At 38.2% G+C, this 24,477-nt stretch overlaps 1 protein-coding gene across 4 annotated transcripts in view; it reads left to right on the forward strand.

Annotated features, from left to right (window-relative positions):
• Positions 1-24,477, forward strand: part of scn1a (sodium channel, voltage gated, type I alpha subunit) — a 138,631-nt gene that overhangs the window by 50,019 nt on the left and 64,135 nt on the right. For all 4 annotated transcript variants that reach the window (XM_012971277.3, XM_031892943.1, XM_031892942.1 and 1 more), the window contains exons 2-5: positions 12,431-12,750; positions 20,012-20,130; positions 22,247-22,336; positions 23,821-23,949. In XM_012971277.3, the coding sequence (XP_012826731.2) occupies positions 12,484-12,750; positions 20,012-20,130; positions 22,247-22,336; positions 23,821-23,949 (605 nt within the window). In that variant the 5' untranslated portion in view covers positions 12,431-12,483. The remainder of the gene's footprint in view (positions 1-12,430; positions 12,751-20,011; positions 20,131-22,246; positions 22,337-23,820; positions 23,950-24,477) is intronic.

The raw sequence follows: 24,477 nt of genomic DNA on the forward strand, positions 1-24,477 counted from the left end.
AATTTTTTATATTTGCTCATCACTATTTCCTTCTAGTTCATCATTAAGGTGGTCATATTTTTTAGAACAAAGGACATGCCTGGTTAACAGTTCCATACATACCTAGATTCTGTAGGACAGTTTGGCCAATTTCCACCATGCTGTATGACTGTACGGGCATGTCTGACTCTTCTATTGGCAGACTCTTCTACGACATTTAGATCATTGTGGAGAAGAGCCTTCAGGCAGAATGTCCCTTCTAAGTTTTGCCACCCTAGGCCCAAGCCTTTGTGGCCTTTCCAAAAATCCAGCCTGAGGCCACATAAGCAGTGGGACTTTGATTAATGGAGACAGGAAAAAATAAGTTCTATTGTGCTTGTATCACTGCAGTAAAATTTACAGCCTACTGTGCTAAAAAGTAACCCATAGTAAAGAGTTAGCTCTGATTGGTCAATGGGTTGCAGATGTCGCGTCAAAAAGTTCTGCGCATCAAAAAAAGTTGCGCATGCCAGAAAAAAAGTCTTGTGCATCGAAAAAGTTGCTGCGTTTCGTGAATTTTTGCTGTTTCTCAAATTTTTCGCCGGAACAGGACAGATTCGTTCATCAATATATTTAGTAAATAATGTAGCCCTGTTGTAAAATATAGAGATATAATAAGTCACCTAGGAGTTTCATGACTATATAAATGCACAAAGCTGAAAATGCTTTTATACTGGTTATGGAAATCCAAGGGGACTTCTAATATCCTCATATTATAACAGAGGGTACATTATTTATTATAATATACATGATTCAGTGAGTCATGTGACAGAAATGACATCACTAATCACCGATTATAACTAATGATAACTAATTATCACTAAGCTCTGTTTATAAGGATATAATTTACAGGATATTCATAGCTCTTGTGTATTACATATACCCAATATATATTGGATAAGTAATATTTAGATACCATTAGCATTATTAGTATAGCAGCAAGTTTTATTTCTGCTACAAATTTCCCTTACATATTATCCGTAAGGAACATTAGTAGAATTGTGGGGCCAGACACTAATCCGTAGCATTTATGTTTTTTAAAATGTCTTGGCCGGAATGGCTGGAGGAATTAGTCGGCCTATTCAAGCATGCTGCCAGAGCTGGTTTTCTATTAAACATTTCTCTCTGCATCTTACAGCATTGCTGACAGTCATCTACATAGAAAATTGCATCTTTACCGTTAAATCATGCAAGAACATTTACCCAAGAGTGCTGTTTTATATGGGCAAATTAAGTGAGCCTATTAAATGCAAACAAGTAAGGCAATCTATTTGTGGTCGCCAGTGCCCCGTGTGTCCATTTAAAGGGGAACTTACCAACCACTATTGAAGCTTGTTGAAAATTAAACACGATTTCAAGCAACTTTGCAATTCACATCAATGAAAAAAATATGCAGCCTTTTCATGATTTATAATGTAGTAATATGGTTTGGAACAGTTCCCTAAGCCACGCCCCCTGTTCCCCTGCTGATCTGGCTGACTACTTTGAGACACAAAAAAACAGTTTTCGACTGCCCTCAGCCTGCATCCTCCCAATCCCACAATTCCCTGCACACGTGATGTCAATTAGGAAAGGAACATCACAGTGCAATGCATTGTGGGTTATGTAGTTCCTTTATACTATCTGTAAGCTGTGGAAAAGTTGTTACAATTTGTAACATCAATATTTTAGTCCCTCCTCCCCTGCCAGGATGTCAAATGATGCAGAAAGAGAAGAACTGTTTTCAGCATATAAAAATGGTATTTATTCATACTTTTTAAAGGAGCAGGTTACAGGGATAGGTATATTAGGGGTTTCTGTGTTGTGTGGGGCTCTTTTACAAAATTTGGTTAGAAAGCTGGAGTTTCACTTAAAATGTTCATGTTTTTTACCTACAAAATATAAATTTGTTGTAAAAATGATCAGGAAAAACTGAAAATATAATTAGTTATAATAATGTTATTGGAATTATGTGGGCATAATGACTAATGTAGAGCTGGTGAGGATGATTTCTATTGGAGGATTCGCTTGCATTGTAATTAAGCTTGGGGTACCTACTTTAGTGTTAGGGGAAGTAACATTGTCAGTGTTAGCGTTAGGTATATGTTCCCTTTAAAATAAACTTGGTCTTACATAATAAGGAATGTTTAGTTTACAGCATGGCCAAAAGTATCCAGACACTTCTAGAATTGTATATAGCTGCAATGCTTGCTGGCAAACTCCATCACGTCTCTGGAAGCAACATCGATGTAAGATTACTAACTATTGCAACAAACCTTTGGTCCTTGCCTGGTCTTCCTAGTAGTTCATGGCCACACAATATATACTTGAACAGATGGAGGACCACACCTAAATTCTTATCTTCAGTGCATACTAAATTATAATTTCATGGTTTACACAACAACATAACACAACATTTTGGGACAACAGCACCCTTTTTCAAATGCTTGAACTGTTCATTGGGAGCATTGCCTAATATGTACAGTGTGAAGCACCTAGGGTTGCCCCCTGTCTGATTTTGACCCGAACAGCCTGTTTTTCGGAAGGGCTGTCCATGTCAAAACCTTCCAAATTAGGAATACTGGGCAGGACTCACTGAGATTGGCCGATCGCCGTGCAATAGCCTGCCCCGTGGCGTCACTGCCCCACCTTTCCCCTACCCTGAGACTAAAGCCGGCAGAGGTGGTAAAAAGGTAAAGAGCTCCACCATTGGACTTTTGAGCAGCAGAAACATGTTCTCTGTAGGGATGAATCTTTCTTCACGATTATTTTGTAGAAAAAGTTGCAATGGAGTTTAATGTTATGTTGAAGGCATCAGTGACTAGTGGGAGTCAATGGTGTAATTGGGGATGCTTGGCCATCAAACAGCGGAAACAGATAAATAAGCAAACAGCAATTTTTTTCTAAAGAACAGTGTTTGTTAATGATGTCTAAACAAGGTATGGCTAATGACTTTGTAAGCAGTGTGTTAAAGTTGACGTCTACCCAAAAACTGAAAGACAATTTAATTCTAAGCAACTTTAATGTGACAAATTCAGCGTTTTTCATCTATAGAATTTTCCTTTTTTTGCCATTGCTCTAGAACCAAGAACAAATTTTCCTTAAATGAATGTGTCACATGTGAGAAAGCTTTGTCACCACGTTGGCATTTATACCCCATATGAAATGCGTATTTATACTGGCACAGAGCAATATATTAATCTGCTGCACAGTAATTTTACGTCATCTTTGCTTCATTTCATTGCCGTCTTTGCTTCGGCTCACCTGTTAGAAGACCTGCAGCCGTATGGTATTCCTGAGCAATTTCTTAAAACTAGAGTGACTAATTCTCTTTCATTCCCTGGTAACTATAGAGACTACAGAGGCGTAGCTTTAAAAAACGTGCCCTACATTTCACGATTCTAGTGGTGGATAATGAGTAGAATCAAAGTCAGAAACCGTTAGGCCCTTAAAACAAAGACTGACATTGGTGATTACCTGGCCATTTGCCTGGAAAATCTTGTCAATTATTTATAATGCCGAGATGGAAGGAGCAAACGCAGCTGTACTTTGGGATTAGCGCTCTGATTTTAGGCTGTTTCATTAGTGTTTTGCTTGGATTCTGGTAAAAATGTACTCTTATAGAAATAGAATGATTTGTTTGAACACATAATGGGCCTAATTAAGTTTCAGGTTAGACCATCTATAAATTATAGTGGCAAGAAATAATAAAAGCCTGTTCATAAAGTGCCTTCCTTGTCAGATGAAAACATGAAGTCCTCATTAACCTGATTAAACTAGTTTAACATGTGCATTTTATAACTGCATCTTTATTTTTATTATATATGGAAAATAATGGATGTGTGTTTTGGGTCTTGCCAACTGCTATGGAGGCCGGTCATTAAGGATAGAGCTGTAAGGAGCCTCTGTCTTTGATGGGGTCTTACAAACCTTCAATTAGTTTGGACTAGCAAGTCAAAGGGAGCCCCAGATGCTTTATTTTATTCTAAACCTTACTGAAAATGTACAGCCATGATTAAAAACTTGGTGCTATCTAAAAGGTAAACTGGGTGACATTAGTAATAGAGCATTGTTACTGTGACATTAGTAATAGAGCATTGTTACTGTGACATTAGTAATAGAGCATTGTTACTGTGACATTAGTAATAGAGCATTGTTACTGTGACATTAGTAATAGAGCATTGTTACTGTGACATTAGTAATAGAGCATTGTTACTGTGACATTAGTAATAGAGCATTGTTACTGTGACATTAGTAATAGAGCATTGTTACTGTGACATTAGTAATAGAGCATTGTTACTGTGACATTAGTAATAGAGCATTGTTACTGTGACATTAGTAATAGAGCATTGTTACTGTGCCAGGACCAGCCTTATTTAGGGGTATATTTATCATGCTGTGTAAAAAGTGGAGTAAAACATTACCGGTGATAGCAGCCAATCAAATGCTCTGCTTTGGTTTTCTAACTGTTGAAATCTAATTGCCCTGGGCAATGTTTCACTCCACTGTTTACACAGCATGATAAATATACCCCTTAGTGTTAAGTAGTGATGAGCGAATCTGTCCCGTTTCGCTTCGCCATAAAATTCGCAAAACGGCGAATTTGTCATGCAGTTTTTTTTGTCGCCCACACTTTTTTGCCGCGACGGTGCCTTTTTTTTCAGAGCCCATGCCTTTGTTTGATGCAACTGCGTGTGATTTGATGCAGCCGTGCCCTTTCTTTTACGCGACTGCGCCCAATTTGACGTGCAACAAAAAAATTCTGTGCGTCCAATTTTTCTGCAGCGAATTTTCGTGCAAAGTTTCGCAAAACAATGCCAATGGCGAAATGCAGAAATTCGCTGTGAATCCGTGCCTGGTGCAAAAATTTGCTCATCACTAGTGTTAAGTATTACAAAAGTTCTGCTGAAGAAGAAGATTCTCCTGGCCTTATGACTTACCCTTGCCCCAATGTACAAAGTATGAACCTATAAGAACAGTACTTAACAGGAATTGGGTGGGCTTTGAGACAGACTGGGGTCATGGTTGGGTATTGGATGAGGTGCAGGACATTTAGGGGCAGATTTATCAAAATTTGAGTTTGTGAAGAAAAAAAAAACACGGATGTAAAAAAAACAACTGCAACAAAACTTGTGTGACTTTTCTTTTTGAATGCTAGCTTATTAAAGAAAAAAGAAACAAAAAAAAACGTGATAGAATATTCCTGTGTGGGTTTTATCACGCGCTGGAGAGAATCACATTGTTCCTTTAATTTTTAATGAGGCTAAAAAACTGAAATGTTTTAATAACTGAGAAGATAAATAAAGTTGTTAGAGACAATTCGCATTGACTTCTCTTGAACCTCACCAGCTTTTACTTGCTGAGTATTCATACTCCTTACAAGGCCGTATTTATATATAGGCACCTATATAATGAATATTTACAGAATTAGAGACCATCCCCAGCCACCGCCAGATGTACCTGGCCACATTTTATTTTCCACTGTTCTTCTATCCTATTATCCACACAGCAGGCAGCTATTTGCATACATGCCCAAGTGACTTGCTATTGATAAATACGTGCTACACTGATTTATAAAAAGGACTGTAAACGCAAGCAAAATAAAGCCGTAGGCAAGATGTTTATAAACTGCTACTCTTCAGTAGTCTGTGAAATCTCTTCCCGTCGCACACTAAACACTAATGCGGATAATGTATCTTAGAGGAATACTGGCTGATTTTGCTTGCCGCACATTTCTTTGATTTGAGAAATTTGTCATTATTAACACGATGGCATTGGGCTTCATCAAAGTGTGTTTGAGAATAACATTTTAAGATCCAAGCACATTTTCTCTATGCAAAAAACACACTTATTTTTACTTTCTCTTTGCAGTTGGTTTTATTTAGCTTCTAATATAAAATATAAATGTTCTGGCTATTTGTGTAAAATTTATTATATATTCCCACTTTGTCCAAGTGTTAGGTCACCAGAAAAAGCAAGAGAGTAACCCAAAGTAATCCGGAGACAGATGAAAGTCAAATGTGCTAATTGTATAATGAGATGAGTAAGGTCTAGAGCAGGGAACCACAACCTTTCTTACTCCTGAGCATCAAATGTAAAAAGACTTGGGGAGCAACACAAGCACCATAAAAGTTCATGGAGGAGCCAAATAAGGGCTAAGATTGGCTATTAGGCAGCCTCTATGCACACTATTAGCTTACAGGGGGCTTTATTTGGTAGGAAATCTTGTTTTTATTCAACCAAAACTTGCCCCCAAGTCAGGAATTCAAAATTTACTACCTGGTTTGGGGGCACTGAGAGCAACATCCAAGGGGTTGGGGAGAAACATGTTACTCTCGAGCCACTGGTTGGGGATCACTGGTCTAGAGTATGAGTCTAGAACTGTAACTTACAGGATAAAGGTGGCACCTTGAGTGTTGTGACCTCAATGAAAGTATGGGGTTACATGTCAGGAATCCCCCAACATGATACATAGTGCATGACCCATATTAAGGTTACCATCAATCCCTGGTTTAGGTAGACTGAGTGTCCCTGTGGACAATTGCAGCTGACCCCCAGTCAATAGTTGCTATTCAATGAAAAGGAAAGGAGTGATCTACTTCTGTCATCTGACCCCCTTCCCTCCTCCCATGTCCTCTAAACTTCACGTGCCAGCTTTTTGGTTTCTGAAGGAATACGTATAAAATAATATGAGAGCTTTTCTCTGGAAACATATTAATATTGAAATATATGGCTGTAATATTGAGTGGGTGTGTGGTAATAGGGGAGTGGCCTACAAGTGGGTGTGGCATATACATTTTCCACATCAGTCCCGTCCCTTCTTTTTAATTTGGAAATCTGGCAACCTTAACCCAGGTACCCCCAAAGCTATATTCAGGTGTTATTGTTCAGAGATGTCCACCATGGAAATGATGTGGCACTCAAATGGATTTTTATGGCATTCAGTCTGCTCAGAGGCTACAAAGGCTACTTTGTATGACATCAACATTTTAATATAACCTGCCCATTAAACATGCAGTAGGGAAAAAATTGACTCTATGTAACAACTCTGTTGTTGGCTTTAGTGACCGGTCCATGTCTCAACAGACCCTGAAATAGTTTGGCCAGTGACAACTTTGCGAGGGAAATTCTGTTCTTGCCAAATGATGTGGGGGTGATGTGTGCCCCTGTTCACACGTTTTCTGAGCACTGATCTATGTTATGCACTCAGCTGTGAGTCTTGCAGTGGGCGTAATGTACAATGCAGCTGCACTGTACAATCCCTTTGGGCATGCAAAGCTGTTATGGAGGCCTGTATAGCTGTGGGTAATATTATACACTCCCCAAAGAATTAAGAGACATGTTTGATCATTTTTTTCTGACTATGTGGTTAGGGCCATGTATGGAATTGTGCCACACAGTTTCATCACAGCAAAGCAATACATGCACCATTTCAGATATTCCGCCTATGACGGGTCATGAACAATAAACAACGATCAGTTGTGAATTATGTCCAAAATATTCTTCTTATTTGCTTGTGGTCCTTGTAATACATTGTATAGTTGCACATCCTTATGCCTGTGCACTGTATAAAAATTTGTGTGAACGAGGCACAATTTAACAGTGGAAAACATGGCACATCATATTATTAAGTGTTTTTTTTTTCTGCCCATGACTTAATTCTCCCTGTAAAGCGTTGAGTTACTGAGCAGTGGGGTTTATTAACATATGCATGAAGGCAGCTGCTTTAGGGCTTAGCGAGAAGTGAATCTGTGCCACAGCGGCAGGAATGCTATCTGGGGCACACATTCTATTTTAGAGCAACCTTTTCAGGCAATTCCACGCCATTGTTGTATTAAATTCAGTATTGTGGAATCAGAGCAGTGGCATAGTTTGAAGTAGATTGCAAGCTCCCACAGTTTGGTTTATCTTCCCATTGTACAGTTGCCTATATCATATTCCCTCTTTTGAATATGCTTAGCATGGCACAATAATAATAATAATCTTCCTTGGGGTAATAGCACTCAAGGCACTTTTTCAGGACATTTTGGACACTGGTTTACATTGTAATCACATGAAAGTGCTTCTGCAAGTTATTTTCAGGCCATAGTTTCCTGGATATGGATATGGTTTTTGACCCAGGTACCATTACTTACATGCCTGACATCTGATAATGCAGTAAATGGTATTACTGACCATAACTGAGATCCCTCTAGTTTTGTCTAGCATATTGTTTTATTTATCCACACAGTACATACCTAAACTCTCATCACATCAAAGCCCTTATGCTTTGTTTGAAGCCAATATGGTGGATCATTGGTTAGCACTGCTGCCTGGTATTGTTGGGTATGATTGCCATCAGGGCATTATTTACTAAAAATGTGTATGTTTTTCCTGTGTTTTGGGTTTATTCTGGTCACGCCTATCGACTCCACCATGTTAAAAACCTACAGACAATTTAACTGGCTCTGTGTTGTGCGATAATAACTTTCTAATACACAAGAGCCATGAATATCCTATAAATTATATCCTTTTAAACGGTGCAATCAGTAATAATCAGTGCTTAGTGATGTAATTTCTGTCACATGACTCACTGAAGATTGTGTATTATAATAAATAAATTACCCCCTGTAAAAAAAAAAAAAATATAAGGATATTAGAAGCCTTCACCCCCCCCCCCTGCTTATATATGGTCATTGTTCTCCTCTGTTACTTATAATATCCTTATATTTTAAAATAGGGGGGTTACATTATTCACTATATATTGTGCAGGGGACTGATTAAATGATGAACGTTCTCTGTTGCTGCTGTTTAAATAAAGTACAATAGTAATTCATGGTCTTACTTTGGATCTTTAGCTCAAGCTACATGGCAGGCTACTATTGCTACAATTACTACTCCATGCTAGGAATATAAGGCTGCTTCACTGGAAAAAAAACCCCGACCTCCAACAATAGATATTAATGATGCGTTACCACATATTAAATCAGTATATATTTTTAGAACATATCGACTAAACTGTGGAAAATTCAGAATAATTGTCTCTCTCTGTGTAACACAGTTGTAATTTAAATTCACTGGGTAATGCTTATAACATGCAAGTGTTTTTATACCGTTGTTCCAGCCCTGTAGATCTGAAATCGCACAACCAGCAGCTCCACCGTCATATTTGATATAATGACAATTATGTAACATGTCATTGCGCTATTGCCCCCTCCCTTTTCCCTTTCTCCTTCTATCTCTTCTCACTATGAAAAGCGCACACTGTCCTCTCTGTACTTCTAACTGTCTTGTTCATTCTTGTACTAAATTATAATGATGAATAAACGCTTGCTTTGGGAACATATCTAATTTCTTTCTAGTCTGATCACAGAAAGAATGTAAGGCATTGGATAGACTGAGCATTCTTCTGTAGAAGGGACAATTCAATAAGAACCTGATGCAGAAATGTGAATGACCACTTTCCATTAAAAATATACTGTGTATGGCTGGTAAACATGGGGTGGCACTCAGATGAGTTTATGCTCATTTACCTCTTTACATTTATCATCTATGCTATAATCCTCATGTATAAAGTCCTATATCCATGGGAATCATTTCTGCCCACCCCTGCTTGGTAGATAATATATACTGTGACTTGTGGTACACAATAGCTTACCAACCTCTCGCCACCCAGCACAGGCAATAATTGTAATAATCTTCCTGGTAATTACATAAACAACATATTTGTGGGGGAAGGAATTAGAAGATGGAAACAGGGAAAATATGTGCAATGCGAACAATTTTTCCTCTTCCTTTTTTTTAACACATTTAATATATTTTTGGCAGACCTGGACAAGTATTTTGTGATTGACCAGCCAAAAAAAAATTACACAGCTGATTTGTCAAAGTTCTAATTTTTTTGCTCCCAAATTCAAATTATGGTTTCCAAGACTTAAGTGTTCAATATTTATTAACTTCGGCATCTAAAAGCTTTTGTAGACCCTTTGAAAATATGAAGAATGCGATTTTGATGCATTCGAGATTTTTTTTCACGGTTTAAACCAATCAAGTTTTTAAAATTCTACACAAATTCAAACATTGATAAATAGGCCTCTGCATGTTTGCACCTGTGTATCGAATCGAGCTTCTAACTGGAAAAGTTATACATCAACAAGACCAGGGCCTTCAACAGCAGCATTTTGCCACTAGACCTGAATCAGCCTTTGCTTTGGTTAGCAGAATTTCCCAATTCAGTTCAACTTGAAATTTTAAGATTATGTAGAGTAGGGATGTAGCGAACATTGCCAAAAATGTTCGCGGACCCGTTCGCGGACTTTCGGCAAAACTCGCGAATATTCGCGAACTTTGCGAACCCCATAGACTTCAATGAGAAGGCGAACTTTAAAACCTAGAAAAGCCATTTCTGGCCAGAAAACTGATTTTAAAGTTGTTTAAAGGGTGCCACGACCTGGACAGTGGCATGCAGGAGGGGGATCAAGCAAAAATTTCTCTGAAAAATACTTTGTAAAAAAAACGCCAAAAAAAACGCCAAAAAATAACGAAAGAAAAAAAAAAAAACGCCAAAAAAAACGCCAAAAAAATAACGCCAAAAAAATAACGCCAAAAAAACGCCAAAAAAAACCGCGGCGAACCCAAAATGGCGAACATCGCCAAAAGTCCGCGAATTTGCGCGAACGCGAACACCCGATGTTCGCGCGAATTAGTTAGCCGGCGAACAGTTTGCTACATCTCTAATGTAGAGTTAATTTCCTAATAAATCAGTGCAGTTACTCATAGCAACCAGTCAACTTTTTACTGTTTTCTTTTATACTAGTTAACATTAATCGCTGATTGTTTTTTATTGGGAAAGACACTTGTGCAAGTTAGTATTTATGTTTGTAAGTCAACAGTGTTTCTCCTGCTTTGGGGATGGTACTGTAGACTATTATGTGAAATGGAGACCTCCAAGTTATTGATTTATTGTCAGCAATGGCGAAAATGAAGGACAGCTCTTAAGTGACAAGACATTGATGCAAACCCTGGGCAGAGAGATATTAGGGGGTCCTTTACTTAAATGTGATAAAAACAGACATAATCTGCCATTTGTACTGTGCACTATGCCATACTGGCTGAGGGGTGGGCAGGTGAAGGAATGTAGGCACCCCTCACTAACACACCATAACTTGCACTTTATTCAGACACACAGAAAAATCTCAGCCCGACCCCAGACAGAAATGGTCACTAAAGGTTGTGCTTTTGCTTCCCTTATTGCTCTTGATACTTCTGTGTGGGGTCTTAGTAAATAACCCCTATTAACTATAACATTACACAAGTGTGTCCCCGTATTATACACTAAAATGTTTACATTTATATTATATTATCATATCATGAAATTGTTTGTGAAACCGAATGAGTTCTTGTTCAGTACCTATCCGGATTATAAATATGTCATCAATATAACGGAGGTACGTCAAAGGCTTGGTGTTACAGGTGGAGAGGATGTCCGCTTCTAGTTTTGCAATGAAGAGATATATTTCTTGGCCAAATAAGAAGCAGTTGTGTGTCAAGATAAACTCAATCAGTTATATAACTGCATGGGATGGTAGGCCATTCTTTTCCAGAAATTCTTTGCAGGCGGCTATACCATCCTTTTGTGGAATGTTTGTATATAGTGATTCCACATCCATTGTTGCCAACATGGTGCCCTCTGGAAGTGGTCCTAGACCTGCAAATATGTTTATAAGATTCATTGTATCTTGTAAATAACTTGTTGTACCCCTTACAACAGGTTTTAAGATCTGCTTGACCAATATCAGGATATACCCTCTGTCAGAGTGCCAATCCCAGATACTATAGGCCATTCAGGGTTACCTTCTTGTGTATTTTAGGAAGCATATAGAAGGTTCCTGTTTTGGGAGTCTCTGGTATTAAATCTAACAGATGTGATTGTGTGGCTGGGAGTGTCTTGATTATTTCAAAGGGGTTGCCCTCTAACATTTTGACTGGCTAGCATGGGACAACTACTTTTCCTGCAATACCCATAGCCTAGAGAGAGCAATATTATTATTTAACAATGTAATTTACCAGCACCTTACCTGAAATTGGTGCAGGCACTAATAGTGTATTTGGTGCAACATATTTACTGTTGTAATGAATGGAGGTCTTGTGCAGCATATTTTATGGCAAGCCAAGCCCATAAGGCACCAATAAAGCCTGCTCTAGCTATAAGGAAGATGTTATCTCAGTAGGCTTTCCAGCTAAGACGTACATCATGACACATGATAAATTCATATCCTTTGTGACTATATTTATAGTCTATATTATAGTTTACTGAAATGTATGTTGCAGATCACACTGGTCTAGTGGTGACATGGTAACCCTACAAGTCACATGTATAATATAGTAGGGGTTGCAGTTATATCTAACCATACTTTCATGTATTGACTCGCTCTTCTTTCTCTACTTTTTTTAGATTTCCATTATGAAAGGAGCTAAGCAGTAAATTAAAAGGTGCAGGATGAAAAGATGGCGCAGGCACGACTTGTACCACCCGGACCTGACAGCTTCCGCTACTTTTCCAGGGAATCTCTTGAAGCTATCGAGAAGCGCATCGCAGAGGAAAAAGCTAAAAAGCCCAAACAGGAACACAGAGATGATGACGATGACAATGGTCCCAAGCCAAGCAGTGACTTGGAAGCAGGCAAAAGTCTGCCATTTATATATGGAGACATACCTCCGGGAATGGTATCAGAGCCACTGGAGGACCTAGATCCATATTACATGAACCAGAAAGTGAGTTGTACTTTTGGTTGCTTGGGTGTATACGTCTAGACCTGTTTCAAACTGAGCAGGTTAACTTTATTTTTTTCCAGTTTACTGAGTTAGAAATGTATATACAGGTATGGCATCCGTTATCCAGAAAGCTCTGAATTACAGAAAGGCCATTTCCTATATAGTCCATTCTAAGCAAGTGATTCTAATTTTTAATAAAGATTCCCTTTTTCCCTGTAATAATAAAATAGTGCTTTGTACTTGATGGTAACTAAGCATGGATCCATACAACAATCCTATTGGGTTTATTTAATGTTTGAGATGATTTTTACCAGACTTAAGGTATGGAAATCCAAATTAGAGAAAGACCCCTCATGTGGAAAACCCCAGGTTGCAAGCATTCTGGATAATAAACCCTATACCTGTACTAGATACAGAGCATCAGATATAAGCTATGTATGTGGGGCAATCAGATACAAGCTATATAAGCAAAGACTTGCTGTAATGTTATTTTTTTCAAGGTATTCTCACATAATTGCATATGTATGGGGGTTTATTATCCATGAATCAGAAAGCTTCAAAATACAGGAATGACATATCCCTTTGGATGGTATTGTGATCTAAATGATCTAAACTCCCCCTCCACCACAAACACCAATATATATGCACACACAATAACTCATACAACACACCTAAATACATTTTAAAAAGGCGAACACAGAATACTTTTTTTTATATCATATTCTCTAAGGTGTAGAAATTCTAAGCCTCTTGGTGCCCTTGGGTCTTTCCACCAGCTGAGGAAATTAGGGTATCCCTGGCTGAGCACAGGTGGCTCAGTCTAAATGACTCAGTGCTTGTTACCGGAGCTGAAACCGGTATAACAGTTCCCTAAGGGATGGAGATCATAATTAATGCCATAGAGACGGGGGATGTTATATTTGTAAGCTATAAAAGTAGCTTGATATGCCATTTTAAAGTCTTGCTATGGCAGACATGCTGTATGATTGGGAGTGGGTTTGCCTTTAGATCTCTAAGCAACTAGAAATATCATTTTGTATATACACACAAGTTATTATGTAGATGGACTAATGAGCCAGTTGCTTTGACATTTGCCAGACTTAATTGCAGACAGGGTCGTGTAGAAACATGTGCAAATCTTTTCCAGTTTGAGTAACCTATAGCCATCAGACACACGTCTAGTATGACTGCACAAGACCAGTATGAATTAACTCTTTGGTATAAGTTAAATGCTACATTTTTAAATTAATCAAATTACTTTTTACTACTAGAAAAATATGATATATATTTAAAAAAAATTTAACTTTAAAGGCTACCTATTGCTAAAAACTTTCCCCCGTTACAGCTGTGGGCTGAGACCCTGCACCCCATATGGCAGGGATCCCCAACCTTTTTTACCTGTGAGCAACATTCAAATGTAAAAAGAGTTGGGGAGCAACACAAGCATGAAAAAGGTACCTGGAAGTGCCATATAAGGGCTATGATTGGCTATTTGGTAGCCCCTATGTGGACTTGCAGCCTACAGAAGGCTCTGTTTGGCTTTACACTGGGTTTTATGCATCCAAAACTTGCCTCTAAGCCAAGTATTCAAAAAATGAGCACTTACTTTGAGGCCACTGGGAGCAACATCCAAGGGGTTGGTGAGCAACATGTTGCTCACGAGCTACTGGTTGGGGATCACTGCCATATGGTATAAACACGGGTAAAAAAATAGTGGGGTAAATAGCTGAAAGATGTGCCCCTGTGTATGTGCATATTGATTGCATGTGACCCAGCATGGCCATTGGGAGCAGTCACCTGGGGCCAATGTACTCGGCAGGGGGCACGTCTTTGAACTTATGCTATTGTTTCCTGCATAAGAAGTTCTACGATCTGTCAGCCCACATCTGTTGTGGGCTGACACAACATTTAGAAAAAAGTACCCATTAAGTCTGTGTTTCATGTCTTTGGTATACTGAATTACGGCTCATTAATGATAAAAACCTCTACAGTCAAACAGTCTAAATTGGCCACTAGTGGCATTGACCTAGCAACAAGTTGTTACTGTAGGATCCCATTGGACATAAATCAGGAATGTTGCTAGGTCTTAAAACCCAAGATACTGTATTTGCCCAGTTGCCCCAGGTGTCCATATTAACCATTTAACATGGAAATGTGTATAATGTGTTACTCTTCTGGAAGCATGATTACATCTGTGCTGCTAGTATGTAGCAATGTATTGCAGGCAGCGCTATATTAAGGTGCAGTGCCCTCCCAGGCACCAGAGCTAAGTATACCCCACCTTGCAAAAGAGACATTTCGTGCAAGGCTGCGCATAATGTGACTTCCTGTTACGTGTGACATCACATCCACCCACTATGAGCTACAGTGCGCCTGATACCCCTAACCCCCCCCAGCTCCACTGCCAGATTTACACAGCAAGTCTCCGGCGGCAGCTGGGGCCAGTTTTTATCTTTCTTACAGCAAAAATTAGTCTTTTATATAGCCCCCCCCCCCATCAAAGGTGCCGCCCAAGACACAGGCCGTTGGGATCCCCAAATTACTTTAGAAATTACAAATGTAAATGAAAATCTTAAATATTGAAAATGAAAAGAGTCTTAAATATTATTAAGAAAATATATTGTTATATAGATATCTTGTACTTGGCTCCAGTTCCCCTGTCATTAATCTTTATGAATCATTAGAAATATCAAACTGATTTAAAATTCACCATTGTTTCCACACTCCCTTGTTTTTGAAGAATAATCCAGAAATTAATTAAGGGTGTTGGCAACTGATATAATTATATATTTTAATAAAGAATGTGCTTTGTCTGGGGCAGCTGCATGGTGATATATTACCATTCTGGCCGCACCTCTTTTAAAATTTCTCATTTTGACCTAAATTTTTTTTAATATATTTGTGGAATGAAGAAAATCATCAATGTGCAGCTGCATATCAGGAAACGCTAACTGCCTATGACTGTCCCTGATTTACCTCCCTTAGCAGAAAAGATAATGTTTCGGCTTTTCTGTACAATGTATGATGTATAATACAGTCGCGAATAGAGCCACGAATATCCTTATAATTGGTGCTTAGTGATCTCACCAGTTGTTATCAATGCTTACTTAGTGAAGTTTCATTCAGTCATTGAAACCTGTGTTTTATAATACATAATGCCCCCCGTTGTAAAATGAGGATATTAGAAGTTACCCCAGAGTTTCTTGATCTGTGTAAAAGCACTGTCCCTTCGGTCTAATGCCTTTACATGGTCATGGAATTCCTTAGTGACTTCTAATATCCTTATATTTTACAATAGGGGGTACATTATTCACTATATAATACAGAAGAGTAATGGATATAAGGCTGATGCCACACCAGGCGTAGGGAATACGCTCGGGTGCAGGCACATGCAGCCGATATACGCATGAAAACGCGTGAGAATGCAAAGTCTCACGTTTTCATGCGTATATCGGCTACATGTGCCTGCACCCGAGCGTATTCCATTCATTCGGGTGCAGGCACAAGTAGCAGGCATAGGGCTGAATTTTCGGCAAGCGGAAAAAAATCAGCCCTACGCCTGGTGTGGCATCAGCCTAATGCACAAGATATACTTATAATACACAAGAGCCATGAATAACCTGTAAATGATATCCTTATAAATGGTGCTTTAGTGATGTCATCAGTTATAATCGGTGCTTAGTGATGTCATGATCACTCATGGGATCTTTAGTATTATAATAAATAAATAAATGTTATAAAATATAAGGATATTAGAGGTCATAGAGGTCACAGGTCAGAGTTCCATGACCTGTATAAAAGCACAAGGACAAAGGTGACTTATAATCTCCTTATGTTTTACAATAGGGAGTACATTCATTACTATATAAATGGTGCTTAGTGATGTCATGTGTATTATAAAAAATAACATAGTCACAAATATAATTTATGAGGATATTATAAATCACCTGTATATGGAAATTGAACTCAGTGGTGATTTCTAACATCCTTATATTCTACAGTAGGAGGTACCTTACAATCAGCTTAAGGATACAAAACTTTGGGAAGTTATTGTTTAAAGCTGTTGCTCCTTTAGTAAAGCAATAATGAACAACAAATAAAGTACAGTTGTCTTTTCTCCTTCTGCCAAGGGTTTTGAATTTATATTATAGTTTGAGTAAAAAAAAGTATATTATTGTAACATTTATATTGTTAATCTTGGAATGCAAATGACAGCTAAGCTTTAAAGGGGTATATCATGAACAAATTCCCCCTGTTTTTTTTTTAAATTCGGATTGATTTTAACACTATATTAACACTCCAATGCATTTGGCACAAGAACACCCATTGACTCCAATGCATTTGGTGAAATTTTGGCAAAATGTCGATTTTTTCTTCAATTTTCACATATTATTTGGTAAAATTAGGTGCTTTACTCATCACTTCTACATACATATACTTTATAGCAGGGGTCCCCAACCTTTCTTACTTGTGAGCCACAGTCAAATGTAAAAAGACTTGGGGAGCAACACAAGCATCATAAAAGTTCATGGAGGTGCCAAATAAGGGCTGTGATTGGCTATTAGGGGCCTCTATGCACACTATCAGCTTACAGGAGCTTTATTTGGTAGGAAATCTTGTTTTTATTCAACCAAAAGGTCAGGAATTCAAAAATAACTACCTGGTTTGGGGGCACCAAGAGCAACATTCAAGGGGTTGGTGAGCAACATGTTGCTCACGAGCCACTGGTTGGGGATCACTGCTCTATAGATTACTATTTAAATAATCCTGGTAAAAGTTCTGCAGTAATATAAACAATGGATTTCAAGCCGGATTTTAGACTACTGCAGCCTGAGTAATATATGACACTAACTTTGCCAAAGAGCATAGCAACCAATCAGCAGAAAGCATATTCTGGTCACCTGTTCAAAAACATACATCTTATTGGTTGCTATGGGTTTCTACTCCTGGGTAAGTGCCTTTTTTTAATTACATATGGGGAATAGAATCTTGCCCATAAAAGCATTTAAGCTCTATTGAAAGCACATTTGGTTGCACTATGCCAGCACAAGAATAATGGCCACTTTTTAAAAATGTACATTTTCTCACACTCACAATTACATAAGTGTCATATAAATATATAAATGTTACCCTTTGTTTGGAAACACAAATACAAAAAAAAAAGTGGTTAATGAGGCACAGGGAAGTAGGCAAATGACATGGGGCGCACACACTTTAGGCCTTGCAATGTCCTTGATTCAAACAAATGCCATTTTGTAACATAGTTGACATCATACGTGTCGGAACAGGGGGTGAGGATAAGTTTTCATGCAAATACATCTAAATCTATCTCCCTGCTTTGCACCTCCCCCCTGCACCCCAAAATAATCCTCCATGGCCTCTGGTTGATAATAAAAATTGCTAATATAATATTCTGCACCCATTGACTCCAATGCATTTGGTGCACAAAATAACATGGAAGCACCATTGACTGCAATGCATTTGGCACAAGACAAAATATTAATTGACTCCAATGCATTTGGTGAAATTTTGGAAAAATGTAAACATTTTTCTTTGATTTTCGCACATTATTTGGTGAAATTAGGTGGTTTCACTCATCCCTATTTCTTGATATTCATTAGCACTGGATGCGGATCAGTTGCAGAAAAAGGCATAACATGAATAATGTGTTTTACCTGCACCAATTATGTGTGCCCTATGCATATCTTGGAATGCTTTCAGTTATTTAAAAATAAAATATACTTCTGCAGTAGCTGAAAAAATTAATTTTCATCATGATTAAATATTGGAATTGCTTTAACTCTCGTTCAATCTTTTAATGAGAGAAAGTCTAACGAGAGGGAGTCTAGAAAAGGCAGAAATATTGCTTTGGCTAAGACTGAAGTAAGATTTTATGTACTCATAATCGTGCTTAATGAGGCCCTTTAGCTGTGTTCACATTAAGTACCATGTCCTGTGTCAATCACTGAATTTTTTTTAGGAAAAGCCTTTGGTTCCTTTACAGCGTTTACAAGTAACACAGATTGTAACAAATGAGAACAATTTTTATGACACCTTAAACCCAAATATTTCTATTTTTGTATTGGACCCACACTTCTAACCCTCATCTATTTACTATTTTACTGTGCTTACATTGTTAGGGGGGATTGGTTTTTGCACATGAAACAATCAGTTCCTAATTTCTTATTTTAGACTTTTTTATTGCTTTTAAAAAAGTGTGTCTGTCCCCTAGATTTTTAATTCTTTTGTTCCTTCCTATGCATTTTGTTACATCTGAGTTAAGTCACAAAGCCTGGCTCTTATTTTTTAATTAATACATCGAGAACAGAGATTGTTCAATATCATTTTAGAATAGAACTGATGTGTTCTATGGTTTTATCTTTGAAAGTATCATCCAAATCTATTCTTTAAATTCATGATGAAAGTGCGTTTTGGTTGTACCTATTCTTAGCAAATATTCAGCTGGACATTCATTATAATTAATTATGTTTTTTTAATTACTTGCCTTCCTTATTAATTGGCGGTCACTGACCCCAGCTTTGTAAGGCTTCCTTTTTATTTACATTTTATTTGCTTAGCTTTTTAATGATAAGACCCTCATGTATTCATCTTCCATTCTACCATACAAGTCATTGCCGTGTTGCTAAGGGAAATAAGTCTAGCAACCAGGTAGCTATTTAAATTGAAGGTGAACAACCCATTTAAAAGAGTTCTAAAACTGTCCAATAAAGCAAGTGAAGTGATAAACAGGCTCTATAAAAACCAGCAGCCATAATTACAGACTAAAGACTTGCAGCTTCCGCAACAAATTGGCAAATTCTCCAAAGAACTGTCTCACTACACCCCCTAGTTCCCTAAAGTACCTAACCAAAAACTTAATTACAAATTAAGAGAATTCGCCAGTGAATATCCTGCCATATCACTCAGTTGCAGGAATAAAGATCATGGAGCCTGAATATGTGAAGGATTGTTTTATCTGGCAGTATTGCTGCACTAATAGAAACCTGATATTGCTCAATTGCAATTCCCAGCATGCTTTACCCTTGATAATATGTAGTATGTTAACATAGCCCAGCTAGCAACGCAAGCACTACTTTCATATAACTACATAAATAATCTGTTTTAATTGTATATTTGAATGAAGTGTTAACCAACTAAACAAATATTATTTATATTGATGTCAGCACATGGGAAAAGATTGTATATTTACCTCTACAGCTACTGTACATTATTAAATTTGTCTTTTTTTTTTCTCTTCCAGACTTTTATAGTATTGAATAGAGGGAAGGCAATCTTCCGCTTCAGTGCCACATCTGCCTTGTACATTTTAACTCCTTTCAATCCTCTTAGAAAAGTAGCTATTAAGGTTTTAGTACATTCATATCCTTTTCCAAGTGATCTGTAACTACATGTCTCTGGGAGTTGCACATATCATATGAATGCAGTTGTGTTATTTATTCTACAGGACAGCATATTTGTTCTTTATGTAGTAAAATTCCCTAATTTATTAAGTAATCTGTTAGCTAGTTGACCCTGTAGTTTGGGAATTTCTACTGTAGGAATCATAAGGTGGCCATATATGGTAAGATCTGCTCACTTGGCAAGGTCACCAAGCAAGCGAATTTTCTCCCGGAAATCCCCAGCGGTGGGCGATTTGTGCTAATTCAGTTGTGTGGCTGTGGGGAAGGTGTAGGCGCCATTGGTTCAGGGACTGTATCAACGAGCTGATGTGGTCCCTGATCCGACAAAAAAATCAAACCTGCCTGATCTAGATCTGGACGATTTCAGGCCAGATGTCGGTCGGGCAGGCTTGTCGTTAGTGCCCATCACGGGCTAATAAGCTGCCGAATCGGTCTAAAGGACCAATATCAGCAGCTGGAATCAGCCGTGTATGGCCACCTATAGTATCTATGTAAGTATATTTTTATTTATATAGAGCTACTCATTTACACAGCACTGTACAGCAGAACAATAACTTAATAGGACAAACATGGGTAAATGCAATAATTAATACAAATAAACACAAAGTTACATTAAACATTAAGAGGGAAGTGTCAACGAGACAAGAGGCAGGAGATCCCTGCTCCATTGAGCTTCCATTCTAAGTAACATACATTAGTTTTGGTGTAACCTGTTTTCTGTTTCCTCTTGTTGTGCGTATGTATTTACCCAGGCTATGCCACAACGGAAAAACGGAACACAGAGGTGGGATATAATAAAACCAGTTAAAGGGGTTTTAAAGACCCTCTATGTATGTGGTTTCTAACAGAATGCTTTAATAGCTACAACAGGAATCATTTACTTTTAAAAAAAAAAAAAATACTTTTTCTTAATCATAGTATTTAATGCACTCAGCTCCATCAGGATGTTCAATGCACTTTCTTCCCTCTGCAGTTGGAGCCAAATTAGAAACAAGTACACATGGCAAGAACCAATGAATTTGCACCATTATTTGGATAAGTGTCCTTGGTGCGGTATCATTGTTTCTTTGTCCACTCAGATAACTCAGTCTTCTCCACTACTTAAGGCTCACTTAACAGCAACAATACAGTTTGCCAAAAGAAGACCTCTTAAAATCCATGTTAAGTGAGTTTAATTGGAGAGACCCCTGCACAATGTTTATGACCTGCATGGATCCTTCCTCAGGTACTCACTGGTACAAAAAAGATATGTACATGGGGTATATACCCTTCGACTACCATAACAATAATCAGCTTACCAGCTCCATCTCATGGCCATGTGGGCTCACAATTAATCAACCAGGTACTGCCTTATAGAACCAGGTATATAACATAGTTATTCACTTAATGGAACATAGTTTAACAACACCAGTCTCATTTCTATTTTTACTAACTGCAATGATTGTCAGAATATCCACAAATGAAAGCAGATGGATAATTCTGGCAGGTCCATCTGTTCTACAGAGAAGAAAGGGATGTAAGGAAACAGTTTGCTGTTGGCGAGGCCTTTGGACTGATCTGAATTGCTGAATTTTATCAACCATTAAAATCTTTTGATCATTACAGCAGAAAATTATGGTCCCTATTTACAGAATATCAGTTTACAATTTACTTTACTCCACCTATGCAGATACAATGCAAGCTTTTACTAGTAGGCTTGAGTAGCACACAGAGTCACAGCAAGTTTGTTTATTCTTTATTGGGAAACTTATTAAATCAATTTATGTTATCATTTTAGTGCAATAAAAATATCAGGATTAATGGTTTGTGCCAAACTGTCTAAAAAATATAGTAACTCCCCTATGCATATAGTACCAACTGAGTCCCCACTGAGTCCCCACATTTTTCAGTGACAGTTTTTCACTTTTGTATGTGGCCAGATTCTATGAAGAGGAGCAAGTAGCCCATAATCACCCATGGTGGTAGGACCTTCAAATGTTTATCTTATTCCTTCCCTATATTATTTATGTATAATGCTTAAATTGTGTAATTTATACAAAAAGGATTTAGCTTTTTTCTCCTTAACTACACTTTACATTATTCAGCATGCTCATTATGTGCACTATTCTGACCAACTGCGTCTTCATGACAATGAGCAATCCTCCGGAATGGACCAAGAATGTAGAGTGAGTATTTCGCTTTTTATATCATTGTGTTCTATCTAATGAATTGTGTATGGCTTTCTGCACTCTTAACAGTGCAAATCTCCAGATTAGTGATACAGTGAGGGGAGATTCTTTGGAAAACTCTATTTTTATAAACCCAAGTTCTGGTGGACATTTAATGTTTTTTGTATTTGCTCTTTGTTCCATCTTAGGAAAAAATCTGCAGGTATTGAAGCCCTTTATTGCCCTTTAAAGGCATCTTAGTGCTAAAGGCCGCTAGAAAAACTGGGAATTCATTTTATTTTCTATTTCATAAGGTGCAAGGGAAAAAGTAGAGGCTTAGCCTAAAATTGGAGGCATTGCCATTAATGTATTAAATCAAGTTCCCAGTTTTAAGGTTGAGGGGGCTTTGATTCAAATATTTACTCTTGCGTGGTTTAGCCTCTGGCTCCACATTCACCAGCTGTCACTGCAGTACAGATCCTAGCCTCCCCTGAGGATTGTTGCAGCAACAGCTGCCTCCTGCAGTGTGTCTTAAGGGTTTCAAATGCAATGTACACCTATGTAGATCAGTGTGGGAGGGGATAAATCAGGTATCAAATTCCCTTCCAAACCAAGAAGGGATACTTAAACTCTGTTTAATCAATTGCAACAAGGCCAAGAAGGAGTCAGCTTTGACCCCTTGTAAATTCCCATGTGTATAAACATAAAAGTACTTCCCTCATACCTTGCTTAAAGGCATAAAGCCATTAATTACTCACAAGGTAACTGCTCAAATAAAACTGGTCGGCAGTCAGTGAATTTGAGAACTTCATTCATGTCAAAGATCCTTTTCGTGCCAGCCAACCAACGATATATGAAGTTCAGCCCTAATGGACTCTATTGAGGGGTGGTTACCTTCCCCAATCTGCAGAGTGACTGTATAAAGTTATTGTAAATCATTGGAGTGGGTGGGGTTTATTCTTTGAAGAATAAACTCCACCCATAAACTGTGATACCTATACAAATGGGGGTCACTGACCCAGGCAGCAATGGTTATAGTTACTTTTTATTACTAATATTTCTACGAAGGCCCTCTAATATGCCAGTCTCTCATTCAATCCACTGCCTGATTTGGATCCTAGCAACCAGATAGCTGCTGAAATTCCAAACTTATGAACAAGAAGCTGAATAAGTAAAAAAAACACAAATATTAAAAAGTGAAGACTAATTGCAAATTGTGTCAGAATATCACATATCTACAACATACTAAAAGTAGATTTTAAGATGCACAACCCCGTTAAGCCAAAGACATTTCCATCACACAGGATCCTCTCCCAATTTTTCAACAGGTGTATATTTTAAACTCAAGGATTATGGTTTCAGTTTTTTGGAAAGTCTTTAAAATGACAGGCTTAGCCATATTAATTTTCCCTACTCACATTAAATGACTACTGTATGTATTATCGTTATTGGGGAGTCAGAATGGCATTACCGCCAATAATGCATGTCATTCCGATTCACAGGTACACATTCACTGGGATTTATACTTTCGAATCTCTTATAAAAATTCTTGCAAGAGGTTTCTGTTTAGAAAAATTTACCTTTCTCCGAGACCCATGGAACTGGCTGGATTTCAGTGTCATCGTGATGGCGTAAGTATTATACTTCATTGCTTTGGAAGAATGCCTAATGTGAGCCTTCAGTATGTGTCTGTGTGTGTCTACGTGTGCGTGCATCCAGTGCCATTCATAGACCGCACCGGGCCCCGCAAAAAAAATCTTCAGAGGGGCCCAGTACACAACACAAGCATTACCCACCCCTCAAGGCCCCCTCTCCCTGTCCACCCTTCACATCCCCCCCTCACCTCTCATATCCCATCTCCCCACCCACCCCTCCCTCACGTCCCCCCTCCTCGCCTGCTAGCTCTCAGGTAGGAGAGCGTTTGGGTGGGGGGGTTCACTAAAGCTATAGAGAAAGCAGACCCCACAGTCTGGGAATCTCTGCCCCCCCTCCCCCCGCAACCAGAGGGTCTGCTGCTCTATAGTTACGCCACAGCGTGCGTATCTATATTAATATGTGTGTTTGTGTGTGTGAGTATCAGTATGTACAGTATATATCAATGTGAGTGTGCACACATGTCTGCGTATGTGTGAATGTACCTAATACGTGCGTGTAAATGT

This window comes from Xenopus tropicalis, chromosome 9 (assembly GCF_000004195.4).
Source record: "Xenopus tropicalis strain Nigerian chromosome 9, UCB_Xtro_10.0, whole genome shotgun sequence".
Classification (NCBI taxonomy): Eukaryota; Metazoa; Chordata; class Amphibia; order Anura; family Pipidae; genus Xenopus; species Xenopus tropicalis.